This window comes from Lactuca serriola, chromosome 5 (genome assembly GCF_051521515.1).
Source record: "Lactuca serriola cultivar US96UC23 chromosome 5, Lser_US96UC23_V15, whole genome shotgun sequence".
NCBI classification, from domain to species: Eukaryota; Viridiplantae; Streptophyta; class Magnoliopsida; order Asterales; family Asteraceae; genus Lactuca; species Lactuca serriola.
In genome coordinates this window covers 194,594,564-194,613,041 of record NC_136412.1, presented here as the reverse complement: position 1 = coordinate 194,613,041, position 18,478 = coordinate 194,594,564, and the positions used below count along the sequence as shown (strand labels likewise).

The 18,478-nt window shown below is 34.5% G+C and overlaps 2 protein-coding genes across 2 annotated transcripts; both read right to left on the bottom strand.

The window, feature by feature from the left end:
• Nucleotides 1-287: 287 nt before the first annotated feature.
• HEN2 (RNA helicase, ATP-dependent, SK12/DOB1 protein) lies at nucleotides 288-6,610 on the bottom strand. The gene is made up of 17 exons (XM_079001489.1): nucleotides 6,371-6,610; nucleotides 4,781-5,827; nucleotides 4,317-4,631; nucleotides 4,104-4,208; nucleotides 3,962-4,030; nucleotides 3,718-3,885; nucleotides 3,531-3,602; nucleotides 3,287-3,403; nucleotides 2,293-2,517; nucleotides 2,045-2,203; nucleotides 1,882-1,971; nucleotides 1,717-1,809; nucleotides 1,499-1,652; nucleotides 1,265-1,413; nucleotides 1,091-1,186; nucleotides 906-998; nucleotides 288-620 (listed from the first exon to the last, which is right to left on the bottom strand). Exons 2-17 carry the CDS (start codon nucleotides 5,750-5,752, stop codon nucleotides 510-512), a joined length of 2,988 nt encoding a protein of 995 aa, XP_078857615.1. The 5' UTR covers nucleotides 5,753-5,827; nucleotides 6,371-6,610; the 3' UTR covers nucleotides 288-509.
• Nucleotides 6,611-9,223: 2,613 nt separating this feature from the next.
• LOC145053442 (auxin response factor 21-like) lies at nucleotides 9,224-11,209 on the bottom strand. The gene is made up of 4 exons (XM_079001488.1): nucleotides 10,738-11,209; nucleotides 10,357-10,584; nucleotides 10,048-10,238; nucleotides 9,224-9,623 (listed from the first exon to the last, which is right to left on the bottom strand). The coding sequence occupies exons 1-4, from the start codon at nucleotides 11,035-11,037 to the stop codon at nucleotides 9,539-9,541; spliced, it is 804 nt and encodes a 267-aa protein (XP_078857614.1). The 5' UTR covers nucleotides 11,038-11,209; the 3' UTR covers nucleotides 9,224-9,538.
• Nucleotides 11,210-18,478: the final 7,269 nt, after the last annotated feature.

The following is an 18,478-nucleotide window of genomic DNA, read 5'->3' as shown; positions in this document are numbered from 1 at the left end:
CTTAAGAACATGATGCTCCCAGTTTTCATTCAAGGAATCAAGAAACTTATGCAGAAGAACAAGTTATACTTTTCAATATTAAACTTGTTTAGATTAGATCATTAACCATGCAAATAAATCTATTGAAGGTATGAGTAAGTGACTCACCTATATATGCAAATAAACATTCATACTTTTTATCCATATTGTTTTATTGTAGTACTTTTACTTCTTCTGAACCATCACAGGTGACCTTGGGAGTATCCAACATCTCTTTTGCATCCTTCCACCATGTGATAAACATCGTATGGATAATCAGCAGACTAATCTTTGAATATAGTTTTGACAAATACAACTCCCAATTTACACTACTACAACATGGCAAAACCCAAACATAAATGCAAACACCTACATTGTCTTAAAAAAGAAAAATAACCCTTTGGTATTAAAGAATAAAATCCCTACACCACCTACCTCTATCATAATTCATATGCTAACCACCATTTTTCCAAAAACTCACATCCCCTCACTCACAGATACAGAGAATTAGCAAACATAATGCCTCTTCGCAAGCTTTCACTCGCTGCACCAAACTTCTCCTCTAAACCAGCTTCTCCAACAGCATGTGCAGCCGCCCGCAACTGTTAATACTCAAAACAAATAAAAATTCTTTTCATCACTATACATACATACTTGTATGTATGATAGGCTGATACGTGTATGTATCAAGATTGTGCCTGATACATAATACATGTACAAAGTATGTATCAGGCACAATCACCATCATACTTGTACTTAGCTACAAGTATGAGGCACGTCATGCCTGATACTTGTTAGTATCAGGCACTCTGTGTGTCTGATACTAACAAGTATGTCGTAGGCACAATCACATTGTGATTGAAGTTTTTGAAGATAGATGAACTTGCCTGATTTAGAAACTCATCAAGCCTTCTAGCAAGTCTGATAATACTCCCCTCGAAGATATCGGTCATTTGTATAACTTCAGAAAAAGATGATCCCTGGAATATTATAAAACCATTGTCATGGTTTCCACATAATAAAAAAATTAAAATAATGAAACTGTTAAAAGGATTTGTGTTAAATATCTTACTTTTGACCAACAATAAATGACATCCATCAAGAAGGGTCTAACAGCTGCCTCCACATACTCATCCACATTTACTTCCAATTTGCATTCATTTTGTATCTACAAAATTTCAATTAATTTTAGTCTCATGATCTTTTGTTAATCAATAACTCCAAAGTTTGAGAGAAAGTGAATCACCTCTGCTATTCTACGAGCACTATCTTGAAGCTGTTGCAATGGTTTAGAAAGTTCTGATCTTAAATGAATTTGCTCACTAGATTTATCTCCTGGAATAAAGCAACTTGCAAGTGCTGCAATTTGATGATGATCAAGATCATTAAAAGTACCTGTTCACCATAAAAAAAACGGATCAATATTTAATTATATTTATATCAATCAATTTTCATTCCAATAATTGAATTTAAAATTCACCATTAAACATCAATTCAGTGACTAGAAGTTCATCTCCTGTATCAATCAAGCAAGCTGCACGACCCTTCACTTGCACTATTCCTTCACTATCAATATGTCCAAGCTTCTTTAAAACCCGTGATCTGTTCTTAAGCTCATCACGAAATTTTTGAAGCTGCATATAAAAAAAATTAAAAAAACATTCATTTATCAAGACAGCTGGCAAATGATATGGTTACCTGTGAATCCCGCATTTTGGTTTTCAGCTGTTGGATTTCATGATTGACTTCCGCTTTCCTCTGGAAACATTGGATCTGATTTTCATCTTGAGACTGAAACGTTTTAACAAATCATGAAAAATTAGATTTAATTAAAAAACTGAAACGTTGAACAAAAATTCATACCTTGTTTAATGGGTGAGAAAGCAATTGTTGTTCAAGTTTCTCAATCTGATTCACCAGGTCTACAAACTGAGGTTCTTCTATGCCCATATCCTGTCAACAGAAATCATGTATTTTTTAATTATTTACAAAAATAAACAATTAAGTAAAATTATATAAAATGTACCTTGACAGGATTAAGTTTTGGGAGACCTTGAGGGAAACGTTTTTGAAGCTCTTGAACAGCTAATAGAATGCTTTGTCTGACTTCCATTGGACGAAGATCAGGAGCAATTGAAATTCTAAGTTTGCTTAATGCTGATATCAATGGCAATTGAACAGGAACCTGAAAAATTGAAGAAGCAGGTTTTTTAGTTTAAATTACATGACATATTTACTGTAGGTAAACGTAAACTGTAAAAAGTGAAAACTTACGACATGCATTTCACCCTTTTGTCCAGAACGAGGTGGACATGGCTTAGGGCGAGAGCCACTTTCACTTGAGCCAATGGAACAATGAAGCAAGGTGTCTACTATGTAGCTACTGCCACGTGAAGAAGACATGCCAGGTGGCAATGACCCTACTGGTGGGGCCGGCTTTTTTACCACGTTTACGACCACCCCCCACCCCCAATCTGTCCCAGCTTCTCGAACCTTAACCTGAAACAAAAAAAAAAAAAAAGACGAATATAACCCTATCCATATACAATCTTTTGTTCCATTTCCTTTTTCCCCAAGTGTGTTGTCATTTTCTTTAATATTGTTGAATATTGTGAAACTTGTTGTCTGAATATGTAAGGGTAAAATGGTCTTTTAGTCTCATTCAAAAGAAATAGACTTTATGTATACAGCAACTTAACAAGGGTAAAATGGTGTTTTAGCCTCGTTCAAAAGAAACAGACTTTATGTATACAGCAATTTAACAAGGATTCAAAAGAAAGACTTTGTGTATATTTAACAAGGGTAAAATGGTCTTTTAGTTTCATTCAAAAGAAAAAGACTTTGTCCATACAGCAATTTAACAAGGGTAAAATGGTCTTTTAGTCTCATTCAAAAGAAAGAGACTTTACATATACAGCAATTTAGCAAGGGTAAAATGGTCTTTTAGTCTCTTTCAAAAGAAAGAGACTTTATCCATACAGCAATTTAACAAGGCTAAAATGGTCTTTTAGTCTCGTTCAAAGGAAAACTATATATGATGTTTCTTTTTTACTTGATGTAAGAAAATGACTTAATAGAGAAAGCCAAGAAAAGGAGGCTTTCTGAATTAAATACCATCTTTTTACAAACTTGAACTCATTTAGTTTTTCATTCTAATTCCCCAAATGTGTCATCATTTTTTCACATGTTTTTTTCTTTAAATCATTTATCCACTCAATTAACGAGAGAAAAGGAAAAGAATAAAAAAAAATTATCAATCTAAACATACCAGTCTACCAGGTAGAAGAAAATATAGAGCTCTCTCAGGTCTCGTTATTTCTGCCATCATTTTTGTCTCAAGTTCAGAGATTTCAAGCTTAAGCTTATGATATTCAGCAACATCAGCCTAAATAAGAACACAAGAAACAAATATATATATATATATATATATATATATATATATATATATATATATACAACCATTATGCCCTTGAGAAAAAAAAAACAAACTTGGGTTGAGGGTGGACATTTACCTCCCCAGAAGCCTCAAGCTTAACTACTTCTTCTTCTAGCTTGGCAACCTTTTTCCCTATATCAGGTAAGGTCTGAAGAAAAAGAAAAAAAAAACATATGTTAGAAGCTACTATTTAATAGGTTAGAAATGCAAGAAATAGCAATGAGTAGATTTTCCAAAAGAGTCAGATAAAAACAGATAAAAACCTTTTCATACTGAAACTGGTGAAAAGAATTTCTGATAACATGTTCAGCTGTAAACTGGCCTTCAGCACGTCTCATTAAGTTCAATATTGAGTAGTAGCTAAGTCTAAAAGTACTAACAAGTGGAGCTGGTTTCCCCAACACCATGTCTTTTAATGTATTCATCTCCATCTAAAAACAAATATAATTTCTTATCATTAAATATATAAAACACTTCATCAATCATTATAAAACTTATATGATATACCTGTTCATCAATCATTATGATGCATATACCACGTTCATCTTTGCCTCTACGTCCAGCTCTTCCACTCATCTATTAAAAAAAACATCAAAAACTTGTTGCATAAAGAAATTTAAAAACATAAGTTTATTATATTTATTTATACCTGAATGTATTCACCAGATCCTACATATCGATGGCTATCACCATCCCATTTTCTAACACTAGTAAAGACAACTGTCTTTGCAGGCATGTTTAACCCCATAGCAAACTGTTATAAGTTTAAACAAAGTGAAAAACATATTAACTTAATGATTTAATCTTAAATGTAAACAGTAGGATAAACAATCTAGAAAAAAGAAGGGAATTATAGTTATACTGTTTCTGTGGCAAAAAGTGCTTTTACAAGGCCTTCTTGAAATAATAATTCTACAAGTTCTTTAATGATAGGGAGAAGGCCAGAATGATGAACAGCAATGCCTCTTTGTAATAAAGGCAACATGAGCTCAATTGCAGGGAGGTTTCTATCTTCTTCACTTAGACACATTATTGCATTTTTGAAAACTTGCTCTACAACATCTTTCTCTTCCTGACTATTGAAATCAAGTTTTGTCATTGACATTGCATGTTGCTCACATTCTCTTCTACTAAAGCTGAATATTATAACTGGTTGAAATTTTCTTTCCATGATCATCTGAAACATAAAGAATCAATCTTTAAGAACTTATAAAAACAGTTTGTAAATTGTAATCAATAAAGAAAGACTAGAAACATATAAAGAATCTTGCAAGTTCTTTAAAGAAAGTAAAGAGGAAAAAAAAGGGATGTAGAAAGTAGAAACACCTTAACAATTTTGTATATATCAGATCCTCCAGAAGCGTTTCCTCCTTTAGCAATTCTCCCACTGGATTTCGAATTCCCACCAAGATTTTGCTTCTGTTTAGTGAATGTGTCTTGCAGTTTCAAGAAATTGTCCTCTCTAAACTGCTCATTTTCATCCACTACAAGATATAAACCTGATCCACCATTGGGAAACACATAATGCTGCAATGGTGTAGGTCTGAAATCAGTGTACACCACATGACATGGCTGTTTATGTATGTTGCATATCCATTCTGCAAATTCAGTAGCATTTGACATGGTGGCTGAAAGAAACACCATCTTGATAGCTGGAGGTAAAAAGATGATACTTTCTTCCCAAACTACCCCTCGTTCACGATCCTTCATGTAGTGGATTTCATCAAATATAACCCATGCAACTTCTTTTAAAACCTCGGAGCCTCTATAAAGCATTCCTCTAAGAATCTCTGTTGTCATGACTAGACAACTTGCATTTGGAGAGAGTGTGACATCACCTGTCATTAAACCAACATCAGAAAACTCTTGACTTAATTCTCTGTATTTCTGGTTGCTTAATGCTTTCAATGGAGATGTGTAGATGACCCTTTGTTTGTCTCTAAAAGACATAGCAATTGCATACTCTGCAACTGCGGTTTTTCCAGCTGAAGTATGTGCTGATACTAGAACTGATTCTTTTCTTTCCAAACATGAGACTGAAATTTGCTGAAATGGATCAAGGACAAATGGATAGGTTTTAGCCATTGTCCCATTGTAAATTGGATCTGATAGTGTCCCATGAATAGCTTCATCTTTAATGGAAGCATAACCACTTGGAACTGCTACCTCATGGACACAAGTCCTAGCCACAGTCCTTTGCTTTTTTGCCCCTGATTCTTGATTCTTGATTTCAGCTTCTACCCCCTCTGAGCTTTCTTCTGATAGCTTTCGTTTTTCAACACTTGTAGAATTCTCCATCTCTTGGATGATAATTCACAATACAAAATGAACTTCTCTAATTGACTGATAATGTTGTTAAAAGTTATATCAGATCTGCAAGATATATATACATATACAAACTATAAGAAATAAAACTCATAAGTTGGAAGTCAGAGCAAATGCTTTACAGCACTGAAAATTCAAAAATGCAAAATCAATGGAGGTAAAATGCACGATTGTCATGCTCAAATATAAGTAGAAAGCAAACAGGAACATTCTGGTAGTTGTCATTTAGCTACAGCTGCTATATGTATAGGTATATGACTGCATATTGATCCCTATTATTCCTCTATTCTTTTTACTTTCATTCGCTCAAACCCAAATCTCCAGCTTCTTTGTCGGTTTTCTATAAATCGAAGTCGCACCTTTATAATCAGCTGGAGCTATCATACTACCTTGTCTCCAAATAAATGAGCCATTTCTCTCGTAAACATACGTGAGGAAATTTAATTCGACGCAAAAGTAGCAATACAATCTTTGGCATGCATTGAACTTTATAAACCCTAACTATCAACTCTGCTGTATTATTTCTGATTTCTAATGGAAGCACCAACAAAAGCAAATACAGAGACTGTAAAGAATTTGAATAGATGTTACCTTTGAATCCGCCTAAAATGGCTGTCGAATCTCCAATTCAATATTGCGAACCCTAAACGCAATTTACTTTATCTTTTGTTGTTCCTCCGAAAATTATTTCAAGAATCAGTAGCGAAAATGGAGGGTAAAACGGCCCGAAACTTGACCTAATTTATAAGTATTTGAAAGCGCCCTCCCGCATTCTTTTATGATTGATTTCGGCGCATTACGAACGGAGGCGGTGAACTTCAATTGCGACAGACTTATGAGGGGGTAGAAATTCACTGTACATATTTGATAGGGGTAGAATTCGCCAGAACCAGAAACGTAAAAGGGCTTAAATTTAGCTCAACCTCAAAATCTAGGGGATGAATGAACAATTATCTTAAAAATACCAAGAATAAAATTAAGACAAAAAAACGAAAAGTTAGTATGAGATTTAATATAAACTTTGTATATTTTTGTTACACCTTTTTGGGCTAGTTTAATTGTAGAATTGGTCTCCCTAAATTTGAAAAGATTGGTTCTTTTTATTTGTTTTTTCAATTTACTTAAATATTTTTTTCTTTTATTTAAATATAAATGTAAAATCAAATAAATGAGACACCTCTCTCTCATTTATCTTTTTTTTCTTCGAAAAAAAAAACACTCAAAACACATAGAACATATAAATGCACACACTTCATATTTTATGAGTTTGTTCTTCATGAATCTGAAATCATAAATCAAATATGAAATCGTTGGTTCTTCAAATGGTTTATAGGACTAAAAAATCCCAAAAATCAAATCTAGAATCGATTTTTGTATGTGCAATTTTCGTTTGTGGAAATCAATTTGTGTGTGTGTTTTTGTTTCTAAAATCGATGTATGTATATGAAATCGTTTTAAGAAGGGAAAATGACATAAAAGCCCAATAAAGTTTCCAAACCATTCAAAAAATCTCAATTATGTTTTTTCTGTTAAAAAAAACCCAACGAACTTAACATTTTTGTCTAAAAAGTCCAACAAAGTTCCAAACCGTTCAAAAAATCTCAATTCTGTTTTGTTTAAGTTCATGGGTTTTTTTGAACAATCAAAACATGATTGGAGTTTTGTAAACGTTTTGGAAACTTTGTTGGTCTAACAAGTCATTTTCCTGATACGGTAATAAGTCACGTCATCTATTTCTCTTATTTGACTTTCAGGAAAGTGTAACTTAGTTGGGCTTTTTATGGGTTTTTTTGGACAGACAAAACATGATTGCGGTTTTTTGAACAGTTTGGAAATATCGTTGGGCTTGTAAATCATTTTCCCTTTAAAGAAGGTGTGTTTTTTAGTCTGTCTTCGCCCAAAACTCGTTCTTGAATGAAGACAAACCTGTAAATTGATTTGTGGGTTTTGTTAGGTTAAGAAAATGTCGATTTCAAAAGCTTATCTAGCGATTAATGTAGTGAACACACATACCCCTTCAATATTTTGTGTGATTTTGTGTTCATTTATAGGATATGCGAAGCAAACACAAACACAAACACACACACATAAGAATATCAGGATATGTGAATCTTTTAACATGATCCAGCATAGGACCTTGATGTATTAAACGAAAACGAAAATCAAAAGATTTATGAAGTTTTTGAAGCTCTGTTGGTGGTGATGAATCGGATTTCGAAAGGATGGCTCCGATTTTTGGGATTTTGAATAGATTTATGCATAGTGCATAATGGTTTATTAAAAAAAATAATGGTCAAACTTCAATGGTTTTATTAGCATTTTCCCTTTAACTAATTGATAATTCTCTCATTAAAAGGCTTTAATAAGAACTCATGAGCAACAATTCTAAAGCATTTATTTGTACAAAATAAATGATGCCCTGATAGAAACAGAAAATATCCAACAATCATGGTATCTTAGTTGATTAAGTTTCAGTAACCGCTGCCAATTTCACTGTTACTCCGGAGACTTGAGAGATTGTGTACCCATATATTCATGGCTAAATAACTCCCCCTCCAAGAAAATAGGAGCATTTACCCATGGTTGACTATCGATAACAGTAATCATTGTTATGACAGAAGTATACAATCAACAAGACTAATAGAAATAAAACAAACGAAATTGAAATATATATATATATATATATATATATATATATATATATATATATATATATATATATACAAGAATCAGTTTACAGAAAACATACTTGAAGATTTATGTTTACAACATAAACACAAAAACGAAATTATGTAGATTGAGGCCTGCAATTTGCAGTGTCCTAAGACAGAAATTTCTCAGGTAGGGATCTGTCTAGATGATACAACAATCAATCCAAGAAGTAATCTTGAATTTGTCGAAATTTCTGTGTCCCCTTCATCTTCAAGAATAACAAATTTTGAAGAGAATTTGTGGTGATTGTTTCTGTCACCCCTCACAAATGACAGAAAACATGTATTTATAGGTATTGATTATGACAGTTAAAAACTGTCAAAACCGAAAATAACTTCCAAATACCTGTCATTTAGTGATTACAAATTTAATAAAAAAATAAAAAATAAAAATTAATTTCGTAATTAAAAATCATTTAATTAATCAGGAAGACCCAGACCTATCTTTTGACCATTAAATATTCTCTTGATATTAGCCTATTTTGAGTCCAATTAGATTAATCCAACACCACAACCCAAACCCAATATGCTTAATCCATTACTTGACCCATTTAATTGTGAGACAAGACATATAAGGTGGGAGAAGGTTTTCTCTTCCACGAATGTGAGATAAGTCTCCGTAATTTTATAGTCAAAGTTCCAACAACCATAGACAACAATTTTCACAAGATGAAAACCCAGATTCCAAGAAGCTTCAACGAATCTGTATTTCTCAATCTTTGATCGTGAAATAGAAACAAGCAAACATCAATAATATGCATATATTCGTTCCAAAACAAAAATCTTACAATTAACTACTACTAAAGAAGAGTAAAATTACATATTTACATTACTAAGCTTGATGGATCATAAAAAAAAAAATCTAGAACTTGTGAAGCAACTGAGAAAGACGCAACTGCTTTCTCTCTCTCTACTCTCCATAATTATGAAATTCAAATCTTGAAGAAGAAGAAGAAGAAGAAAATAGATTCAGCTTTGAGAGAGGGAAATATGCGTGAAATTATGGATATAGTTTCATCCACCACATTTATCACGACCTTTAAACTGTTTAAACAGTTCCACCACCCATGGCAATTTCCAAGACTTCTCGAGGAGATAAGAGCTTGATGCACCATACGCTTTTTACAAACACCCTGAAATGCATACACGAAAATCCAATTCATAAAATATTACTATATACCATGACATGCAAATATCTAATGAACAAAGACGAAGGCTTATGTTTCTTTTTGCAAAACATAAGCGTTCAATGAAATTCATTGAAAATTCGATGAGATGAAACCAAACTAAGAAAACGCCACAATTGCCACAACAATAGATAAAGAAATACTACAAACAGTCGTTAAAACCACTCCGAAATTGTCAACAAAGAAACTTAAATAATATTTTGAATTAATTCATTAAAAAAACACATTAAGATTCAAGTGTAAAAGCATATTTGTCAATTGTCATGATTCAAGAGTAATCAAAATATATACACATGTGTACGTAATAGTGTCTTAATGAAAAACCATCGTTTTCATGGGAGATATTACATCAAGTAGATTGTGGACTTACTCCCAAGGATCATCCCCAAGAAGGAGAGTGCCATTGTCACGATCCAAAAATGCAAGTTGCCAGCCACTTCTCAGTGCATAGTCCAGTTGACCCTCCATTCCAAAGATCCGACCCAATTCTTGTTTAAGATAATAAAACCCTGAATATGCACTAATATCAATTGACCTTTCAACTTCTCCTCTCTTGTACACCTACACCAATCCAAATAACACTTTTATATTCTAACACTTCCAATATATAAAAGATAGACAAAAAGACAAGAGATTAAAACAAGCCCACTAATTTCTAATATCTAAACAGATAGCAAACCTTGACATAGGTCGGCATTTGCTGAAACCTTTGTGGTGGTGGGACCCGAACACTGCTGTTCAAGTAACCATTTTCGTTTATGGCCAAATCAAGTGAGTTCAAATTCACAGGTTTAACTCCAACTGATTGGAAAACATTCGAACCAGAAAACCCTGAAACCAGGTCTTGTGTACGATCGTCATGGCCTACATATGCAGTAATATCATTTGCTCCTCTCTTGTAGATCACCTAATCAATCCAAAATACAGTTTCGATTAATTAAGTATTAATGGGTGTTATATATTATATCATTAAAGGCCTACATATGCATTAAACCAACTCAGATTCAGGATTAGATACTCAAGAAATTAATCATGCCCCATGATTTAATTAAAGTATAACCTGCTGAACTTCATGCTCATCAGGACCTTCAGATGCCTCACTTTGAGATGGTGCTTGTCTACATACGCCGTTGACGGATGGTGGCTGTCCATCGCTGTACATCTGATTACTGCCGGATGGTTCAGAAACGACGATTTGCCTCACATTTCCGATGGACGGTGGCTGAGCACCGCTACTGTACGACATGGCAAGGTCTGACTGAGATCGCATCTCACAGGTCCAACTGTCGATGTCGATCATGGTATGGCTGTCCATGCGTATATTACAGGGAAACCCCATGGGTATAAGCATCCATTGCATCAATAAGATGGAAATGCGTTGCCGGAATACATATTGCAGATGGGTAGAGTTGGATTTGCATACGTTACACCGACTGTTTCCAAGAAGGGTAGAAAAGAGAGTGCCGTGTTTCAACCGTTGATGTCAAGGTCGACAAGTAAAGAGAGAAAGAGATTGGACTAATTTTTTTTTTTTTCATTAATCTTTGGACTGAATTTTTTTCATGGCTTGAAAGGAGTGATGCTGATGGTATGACGGTGAACCTAGGCTCCACCGATTTTACCATTCATGACGTGGTCAAAAAGTAAAGAAAAAAAGAGAGTGGGACTTATATTTTTTTTTATTTATCTTAGAGTATTCCGATGGAAATTTATTTTAGTGGTATTTTTTTATTGATTCGTCGTTTAGGGAATTTATTTGAGAGGGTTTTTTTTTATTGATTCATAGTTTAGAGGTTTTTTTATTGATTCATTATTTATTTTTATTTACTATCATTAGAGTTGATTGTTTTTTTTATATATTTATATTAATTACTAGTTTATAACCCGTGGAAACTATGATTATAAAATTAATTAAATTTTTATAGTAAAAACTCAAAATTATTAATCAGTTATTTTAAATAAATTATTAATTTAAGAGATTTTTTATTAGTTATGTGAAATTATAATCATTGATTCAAATAAATATGTAAAATTAATTTTTTAATTATATATTAAATATTTTTATTTGTGAATTAATGAAAAACAATAATAAAAAATTTAAAATTTAAAATAAAGAATAAATACATTGACAAATAGCATCATATTAATGAGAAGCTTTCATAAATTTAAAATGGAGAAATAATAAAATGACAAGTGGCAAGACATTAATTAAGATGTCTAATATGGTGACACATGACAAAAGAACTACTCTTTTATTAGTATAGGGAATTAATATATTTTTTATAGTCAATATAATAAAGCTTTAAACAATTAATTCTTTTTATTTTTAACATATTTTATTTTTACCGTTTTAATTATATTTAGTTTTAAATATTTGAAAAAATTACAAATATAGCCAAATACCTTAATTACTTTGTGGAAAATAGTAAAAAAAAAAACTCAAATTACATTTTTATCCACTAAAATCACAGATGTATTAAGCACATCCGTGATTTTAACAAGCCATCTGCGAATGTATAAGTCACTAAAGTATGATTGTGCTTTAGTGACTTGTACGTTCGCAGATGAACTAGTCCATCTGCGATTTTGTTAACCCATTTGTGATTTCGAGCAAAACAGGTATATAAACGTAAATTTTTTATTTTTATTTCATTTTCCACACTTTTTTTGTTGGAAAACTCTCTTTGTAGGAAGCATTATGGGCAATTTCATGAAAAATCCCGATAATATGGTAAGATCTTTACTCATTTTGTGTTTTAATCATCACTTATCAACTTTAGGCTTTGTTTATGATTTATTTCGAAAAACTTTGAAAAAAAAACGAAACTTTATTGTATTTTATTATTCGATTTTCTTAGATCTATGTTTTATATTTGATAGTTAGTAGATTTTATTAGTAGCCTTGAGGTTTTGATGGTATTTGATAAGTAGATGTTCAATTGTACAAGTGTATAATGCGTAAATTGTGTATTTCATGGTTGTACATCTGGTATTTTTTTGTTAATATGTTTAATAATATGATTTTTTGATATAATAATGATTATTGCTATTTGATAATGTTGTACATTTTCATTTTGATGTTGTACATATAGTTTATCAAAAAATATTTATTTAATTGGTATTGTTATAAAAATGCTTATAAATAGAAATGTTTTTTTATATATAATTGGTTTACTCATCCTAGTTAAATAGACATTTTGTTTATTTTGTGATTGTAATTACCGATTTTTTTTTAATATAATAGTTTATAAGTTGTGTTTTTGTTACAATAATATGTTTTCTAACATGTTGTATTTCAACATGATTATACAAATCTAAATGTTACAGTTGTTAATCTAAAAGGATCGGGATGTAACATATAACAAGTATTTGAAGTATGACATGGTGTGCGACGAAAATGTTTTAGAATCACTGTGTTTGGTGACTTGTTGGACGTTTGTCAATTACAAGGGGACGAGTTGTTGTTTCATAAAATGTTTCTTCATCAGTTATGACCGGATGCAGTAGTATCTGCAGATGGCATAAAACAGTTTTAAATTGGGGATAGTAAAATGGTTTATGGCCCATAAGAGTTTTCTTTGATAACCGGGTTTAATTTTGGAGTTTATCCAAAAATGATTAGAAAAAAGTGTCAGAAAAAAAATAGTAGTAAAAAAAGTTTATTGCGGGAACCTCTCTTTCCGAGCCACACAAATAGTTTGGTGAAAATATGTGATTTGAGAAGTTTTGTTTTAAAGCAGTCTTTATTAGCAGCTACCGACGATGATGCAGTTAGAGTATGTTTCATATATGTTTTGTGTGAAGGCTTTTTGGGAAAAGAAGCAAATGATCGTGTGCCACAAGACTAGGTTTTTTTTTTTTTTTTTTTTTTTTTTTTTTTTTTTTGCTGAAAGTTTGGATGGGTGGAATAGGTATTATTTGTCGACTTTGAAAGTCTTATACTTTTTTTATGACAATGTTATATTATAATTAAAAGTTTTTTTATTGTAATTTTGTTTGGGGTAGCTATTTGTGGGAGTCCACCTACGATGATCTTGAGAATACATGGAACAAGATCAATAAATATTTATCACTACCTGAGTCTAGTGTTGTAAAACTCACCCAAGTTGGTCGATTACTTCTCCGAGTACTTGCTACTCGACCCCTTACCGAGGCGAGTTACAGAATTCTGAGTACTTGTGACAACCCGAAATTTCTAACTTTCATTCTTCATTGTTATCAAAGATTAGCTTCGTTTTGGTATTCTATAATGAGGTTTTTGAGTCTAAATGAGTGCTTAAAGCCTAGTATAATTGGGATACTTGTCGGAGGATGGAATAGTTAGAGTTTAGCATTGGAAAAACGAGCCAAACACACCAAGTTAGGTATGTGCGGCCGCACACTAGAGTGTGAGGCCAGCCAGCCGCACACACCCAACCACACACACCTCCAGCCGCACTCACCTCCTATATATATGAAATCCTTGGTCTCTTGATCATTTCTTACATTTCTTCAAAGCAAGGACTCAAAATCCTCTCAAGTATCATCCAAAAGGTAACAACTTTCACCAAGAACACCATGTTTCTGGCAGCACACACCATCTGGCAGCACACCTGGCCGCACACCTGGCTGCACACATGGCCGCACACATGTGCTGGCAGCACACCAGGCCGCACACCTGGCCGCACACACACATATAGTGTGTATTTTGGCCACACACTTTCTTGTATAGCCTTATGACCCTACATACAATCATATATGATTGAAACACTTCATTTTAAGTGTTTACTAGTCCCTAAGGTGGTCCCAAATTCATTAATTAGTTGTTTATAACACTAATTATATTCATATATGTGCCGATATATGCTAAATAGGATTCGCGTGTGTACTCAAGTCACCACTTGACACCTAGCAACAAATCCAACATTGTCATCAGAACCACTCACTACCGGTGAGTTCATACCCCTATTAATCAACCTTTTAAATGTTTTAAATGCTTTTATGGGGGGGGATACAAGTTAAAGACTTATAGCTATTACATCAATCACATGTGATTAATAACTACAAACCAATGATTTTATTATCGTTCAAACTGCTTTACAAATCCTTTTACTCATCAAATACTTTTATTTAAACTTTGTTACACGTATTATAAATTGCATGCCTGTATATGTATATTTATATAAGCAATGTTTAAAAGGCTTAGGAAGGTCATCCGCCCTATTTCCTTTTCCTCGATTTGGATGTGGTCTGGTGGGATATCGGGTAGCCGTCCGAAGGTCGTTTCAATATTAATTAGATATATCACGTGTACATATATAGACATAAAAATACTTCCATATTCATGCGTACTAGTTACATCATTAGTAAGCTACCATCGGGGTAGCACAGAGTCATACTATTACTATTGCTAGATCAATGAGTCAGTTCATTCATAAGTCAATACTTATTACTACTAGAACATATACATGATATTACTATGAGAACATATACAACTGTACTAGAAGGAGAACATATACAACTATACTAGAAGGAGAACATATACAACTATATTAGAAAGAGAACATATACAACGATACTAGAACAGGAACAATACATTACATATACATACATACATTTACATAAATGTGATCCACTGTATCGGAGCATGCCTTAAATGTCATGGCCCGAGTTGTAACCAGAGTCTCTTGGAGGGAGATCGTGAGTTTGCGTATAGATCTATACTGGATTGACTATCCTACACTTTGCTGCTAGCTACAGCCGGACCTGCAGGTCTGCGGGTGCCAAACGTCATACCTTTTTACGACCTACATTTGTCGTTGTTACTCAGTCGATAGTATGGTACAATTAATCACATGATACCTTAATATAAATCCAGTTTAAGGTAGTTAGTACGGCAGTAGTTCCTATAATACAACACTACATTTTTGGTACAAATACCGACACTAAATACTTATGATGTCACCAGCTTAATGTTGATAAACTCTTTCAAAATAACTTGTATTCTCAGGTCATCAGTAGACAGGTACCGAGACCAACTTTTGAGAAGATGGAGCACATTCAGGACTCATCTCTTTATTTTGATTTACATTTTTGGTGTCTATAACTGTACAGAACACGCTTGTATTAAAATTATATATTTAATGCAATGGATGATGTTGTTTGCTTGTTTACTATTACTGTGTTGTGATACTTTACATGACGTCCTCCGCCCCAGAACGTTTCCGTCGTTCTCGGTTTTGGGGTGTGACAGATTGGTATCAGAGCATTGTTTATAGTGAATTTAGTATATCAACCCATAAAAGATATACTAACTATAAACCCATTTGGGATTAAAACACTCTGACCAAGACTCTATACTTTAAATACTAAAATATTTAACTAAGTATACAAGTCTGCATTCATACTAAAATCAGTGTCACAATGACAAGAACAAAAGTATTGCGATTGTTAAATATCACAAGTCAGCTCGGGGATGTATGGTCAGTCTTGGATGGCATAGCCTGATCAATTATGCTGGTCCGAGGAGTGATTAGCATATACCCTAGAATGGTTGTGATATAGTAACAAGTCTAAAAAAAACTTACCAACACTACTACAATAGGAACACTAGAACAGAGCATAGGTTTAAAATACTATAGGAGTATTTTGTGTTACTTTAATCAATTATCTGAGAACTAAAAGGGTCATTATCAAATAGGTCAATAGTCGTTAAGTGGATACTTCAAGGTTGTATGAAATTAGGTGTTATAGTCTGAGAATCTGTAACCTTTGCTTCACCTCCTGTTCCTTATTTGGTTGTGGTTTTGGAGTTAGGGCTACTTATTCGAAGGCCTATCCTACTCTACTTTCATATAACTGGTATGCACTACACAAGTATTAACATAATTTATATGGATCATCTTATAGTTATCTTAGTAGTACGTCTAATTTCATAAGATTCTTATATCCCCTATCTCGCATAGATATCATGGCTGGATTTCATCATGGCGACCCATACTTTCCAAACGAAGGCAACGCAGGATGGCTCGAAGCAGAGTCCGATGATGAACCCCAAATCCTATTGGATGATCATCAAGCAGAAGGTTTCTCGGATGGATCTGACTCTGAGCCCGAAGTCAACAATCTACCTCCCGTAGGTCAAGCCCCAAACAACAATCTTCGACCAGCTTTTCCAGGTCCCACACCCTTGTGGGTAAACAACTTGAATCGCTGGAGCGACGAACAGGGTCAACCCTTACCTTACTTTGGGGACCGAAGCTTTTACAACGTTAGCGAAGGTGGTTCTGCGGATAGAGCTCTGCCCGTCATGGTCCGTAGAATTTCACGTAACGTTGAACAAGGTCGAGCAGCCCTCGACCGGGTCATGGAAATTGATGCCAACTCAGGCATTAACACCGTCCGTATTCGACATCTGGAAGAAGCACTCGAAGGGACGAGGAGAACCAATGACGCACTGCGACAACAATTGACCACCGAAGTCGCAGAACTTCGAGTTCGCCAAAGAGCTCACGAACGACACCTCCGAGAAGTGATTCGTCAACTGGAAGATATGAGGATTCGCCTAAGGAATTCTCGTCGCCGGTAGAAGATGTCTAGCACATCTTCGTCTTTTGTTTAAGGAATAGCCTTTAGTATCTGGGCCTTAGGTAGCACTTGTCTGTAAAATATTCCTAACTTTCAGTACTCTAATTAGGAATCTAGAAACTGTCAACTTTTACGTATGGTATGGTGTAAGACCTACTGTTAGGTCGATTTTTCCCCGAACTTATTACATCAATAATACCAGTAACATTGACAGCTATCTATTCTGTGGGAAAATCCTTGCACTTGTGTTTTGCTACTATTATTCCCTATTGTAAACTCAACTTGTACGCTCATTCAACTGTTGGACGATGGTTGTTTAGTCCATGTGTCACTCTCACCCTACTTACAATTGATTCTTACCATTGTATTTGTCCTTATAAACTTATAGCTGAAAGATGCCTCCTCGCAAGTCAACAAGACGTAATCCTCCAACCCCACCACCACCTCCTCCTCCTGTCATCGATACTGCGGCTCTAAATGTTGCACTAGCTGCAGCAGTGGCAACTGCCATGGCTCAATATCACTCAACTGACAACAGCCGAGGTGGAACCCCTGTTGAATCTACTCACGCTGAGATCCCTTTGCGCACTAGAGAGTGCTCCTACAAGGATTTCACCAACTGCAAGCCAAAGTCCTTTCATGGAACCGGCAGAGTCATTGCCCTCTCGCAATGGTTCGAGAAGACGGAATCGGTCTTCGAAATTTGTTCATGCCCTGCGACGAGTAAGGTTAAATATGCCGCATGCAACTTTGAAGGAAAAGCTCTAACGTGGTGGAACGGCCACGTTAAAGCTCTAACTCTCGTCGGAGCCAACGACATGGACTGGGAAACAATGAAAGACCTCAGGATTGAGGAGTACTGCCCGAGGGGCGAAATCTAGAAATTGGAGCAGGAGCTGTGGGGCCTAACCATGAAGGACTCCAACATAGTCGCATATACCGCCAGATTCAGCGAACTGGCAGCCCTCTGCCCCAATATAGTTCCCACTGAAGGGAAGAAGATCGAGAGGTACATTTGGAGGCTGGTGCCTCCGTATCAGGGAAATGTCCTATCATCAAACCCTGCTACCTTCGACAATGCCAAACGACTGGCACAACGACTCATTGACCATGGAGTCCAATCCCCAACAACAACAACAACCGTAGCCATCGTAGAACCCTCCAAACCCGCTGACACTTAGCGGAAGTTCTGGGATGACAAGAAGAAGCAGCGAGCTGCCAAAAAGCAGAAAATT

What these genes read in the sequence shown, in the direction of transcription:
- HEN2 (XM_079001489.1), bottom strand. Translation starts at nt 5,752, where the DNA reads ATGGAGAATTCTACAAGTGTTGAAAAACGAAAGCTATCAGAAGAAAGC. An exon ending in TTTCTCACCCATTAAACAAG is followed by an intron (nt 1,810 to 1,881) that starts GTATGAATTTTT and finishes AAAACGTTTCAG; the next exon opens with TCTCAAGATGAAAATCAGAT. An exon ending in CCAAAATGCGGGATTCACAG is followed by an intron (nt 1,653 to 1,716) that starts GTAACCATATCA and finishes TTTTATATGCAG; the next exon opens with CTTCAAAAATTTCGTGATGA.
- LOC145053442 (XM_079001488.1), bottom strand. Translation starts at nt 11,037, where the DNA reads ATGCAATGGATGCTTATACCCATGGGGTTTCCCTGTAATATACGCATG. An exon ending in AAATGCCGACCTATGTCAAG is followed by an intron (nt 10,239 to 10,356) that starts GTTTGCTATCTG and finishes GGATTGGTGTAG; the next exon opens with GTGTACAAGAGAGGAGAAGT. An exon ending in CTTGGGGATGATCCTTGGGA is followed by an intron (nt 9,624 to 10,047) that starts GTAAGTCCACAA and finishes TATGCATTTCAG; the next exon opens with GGTGTTTGTAAAAAGCGTAT.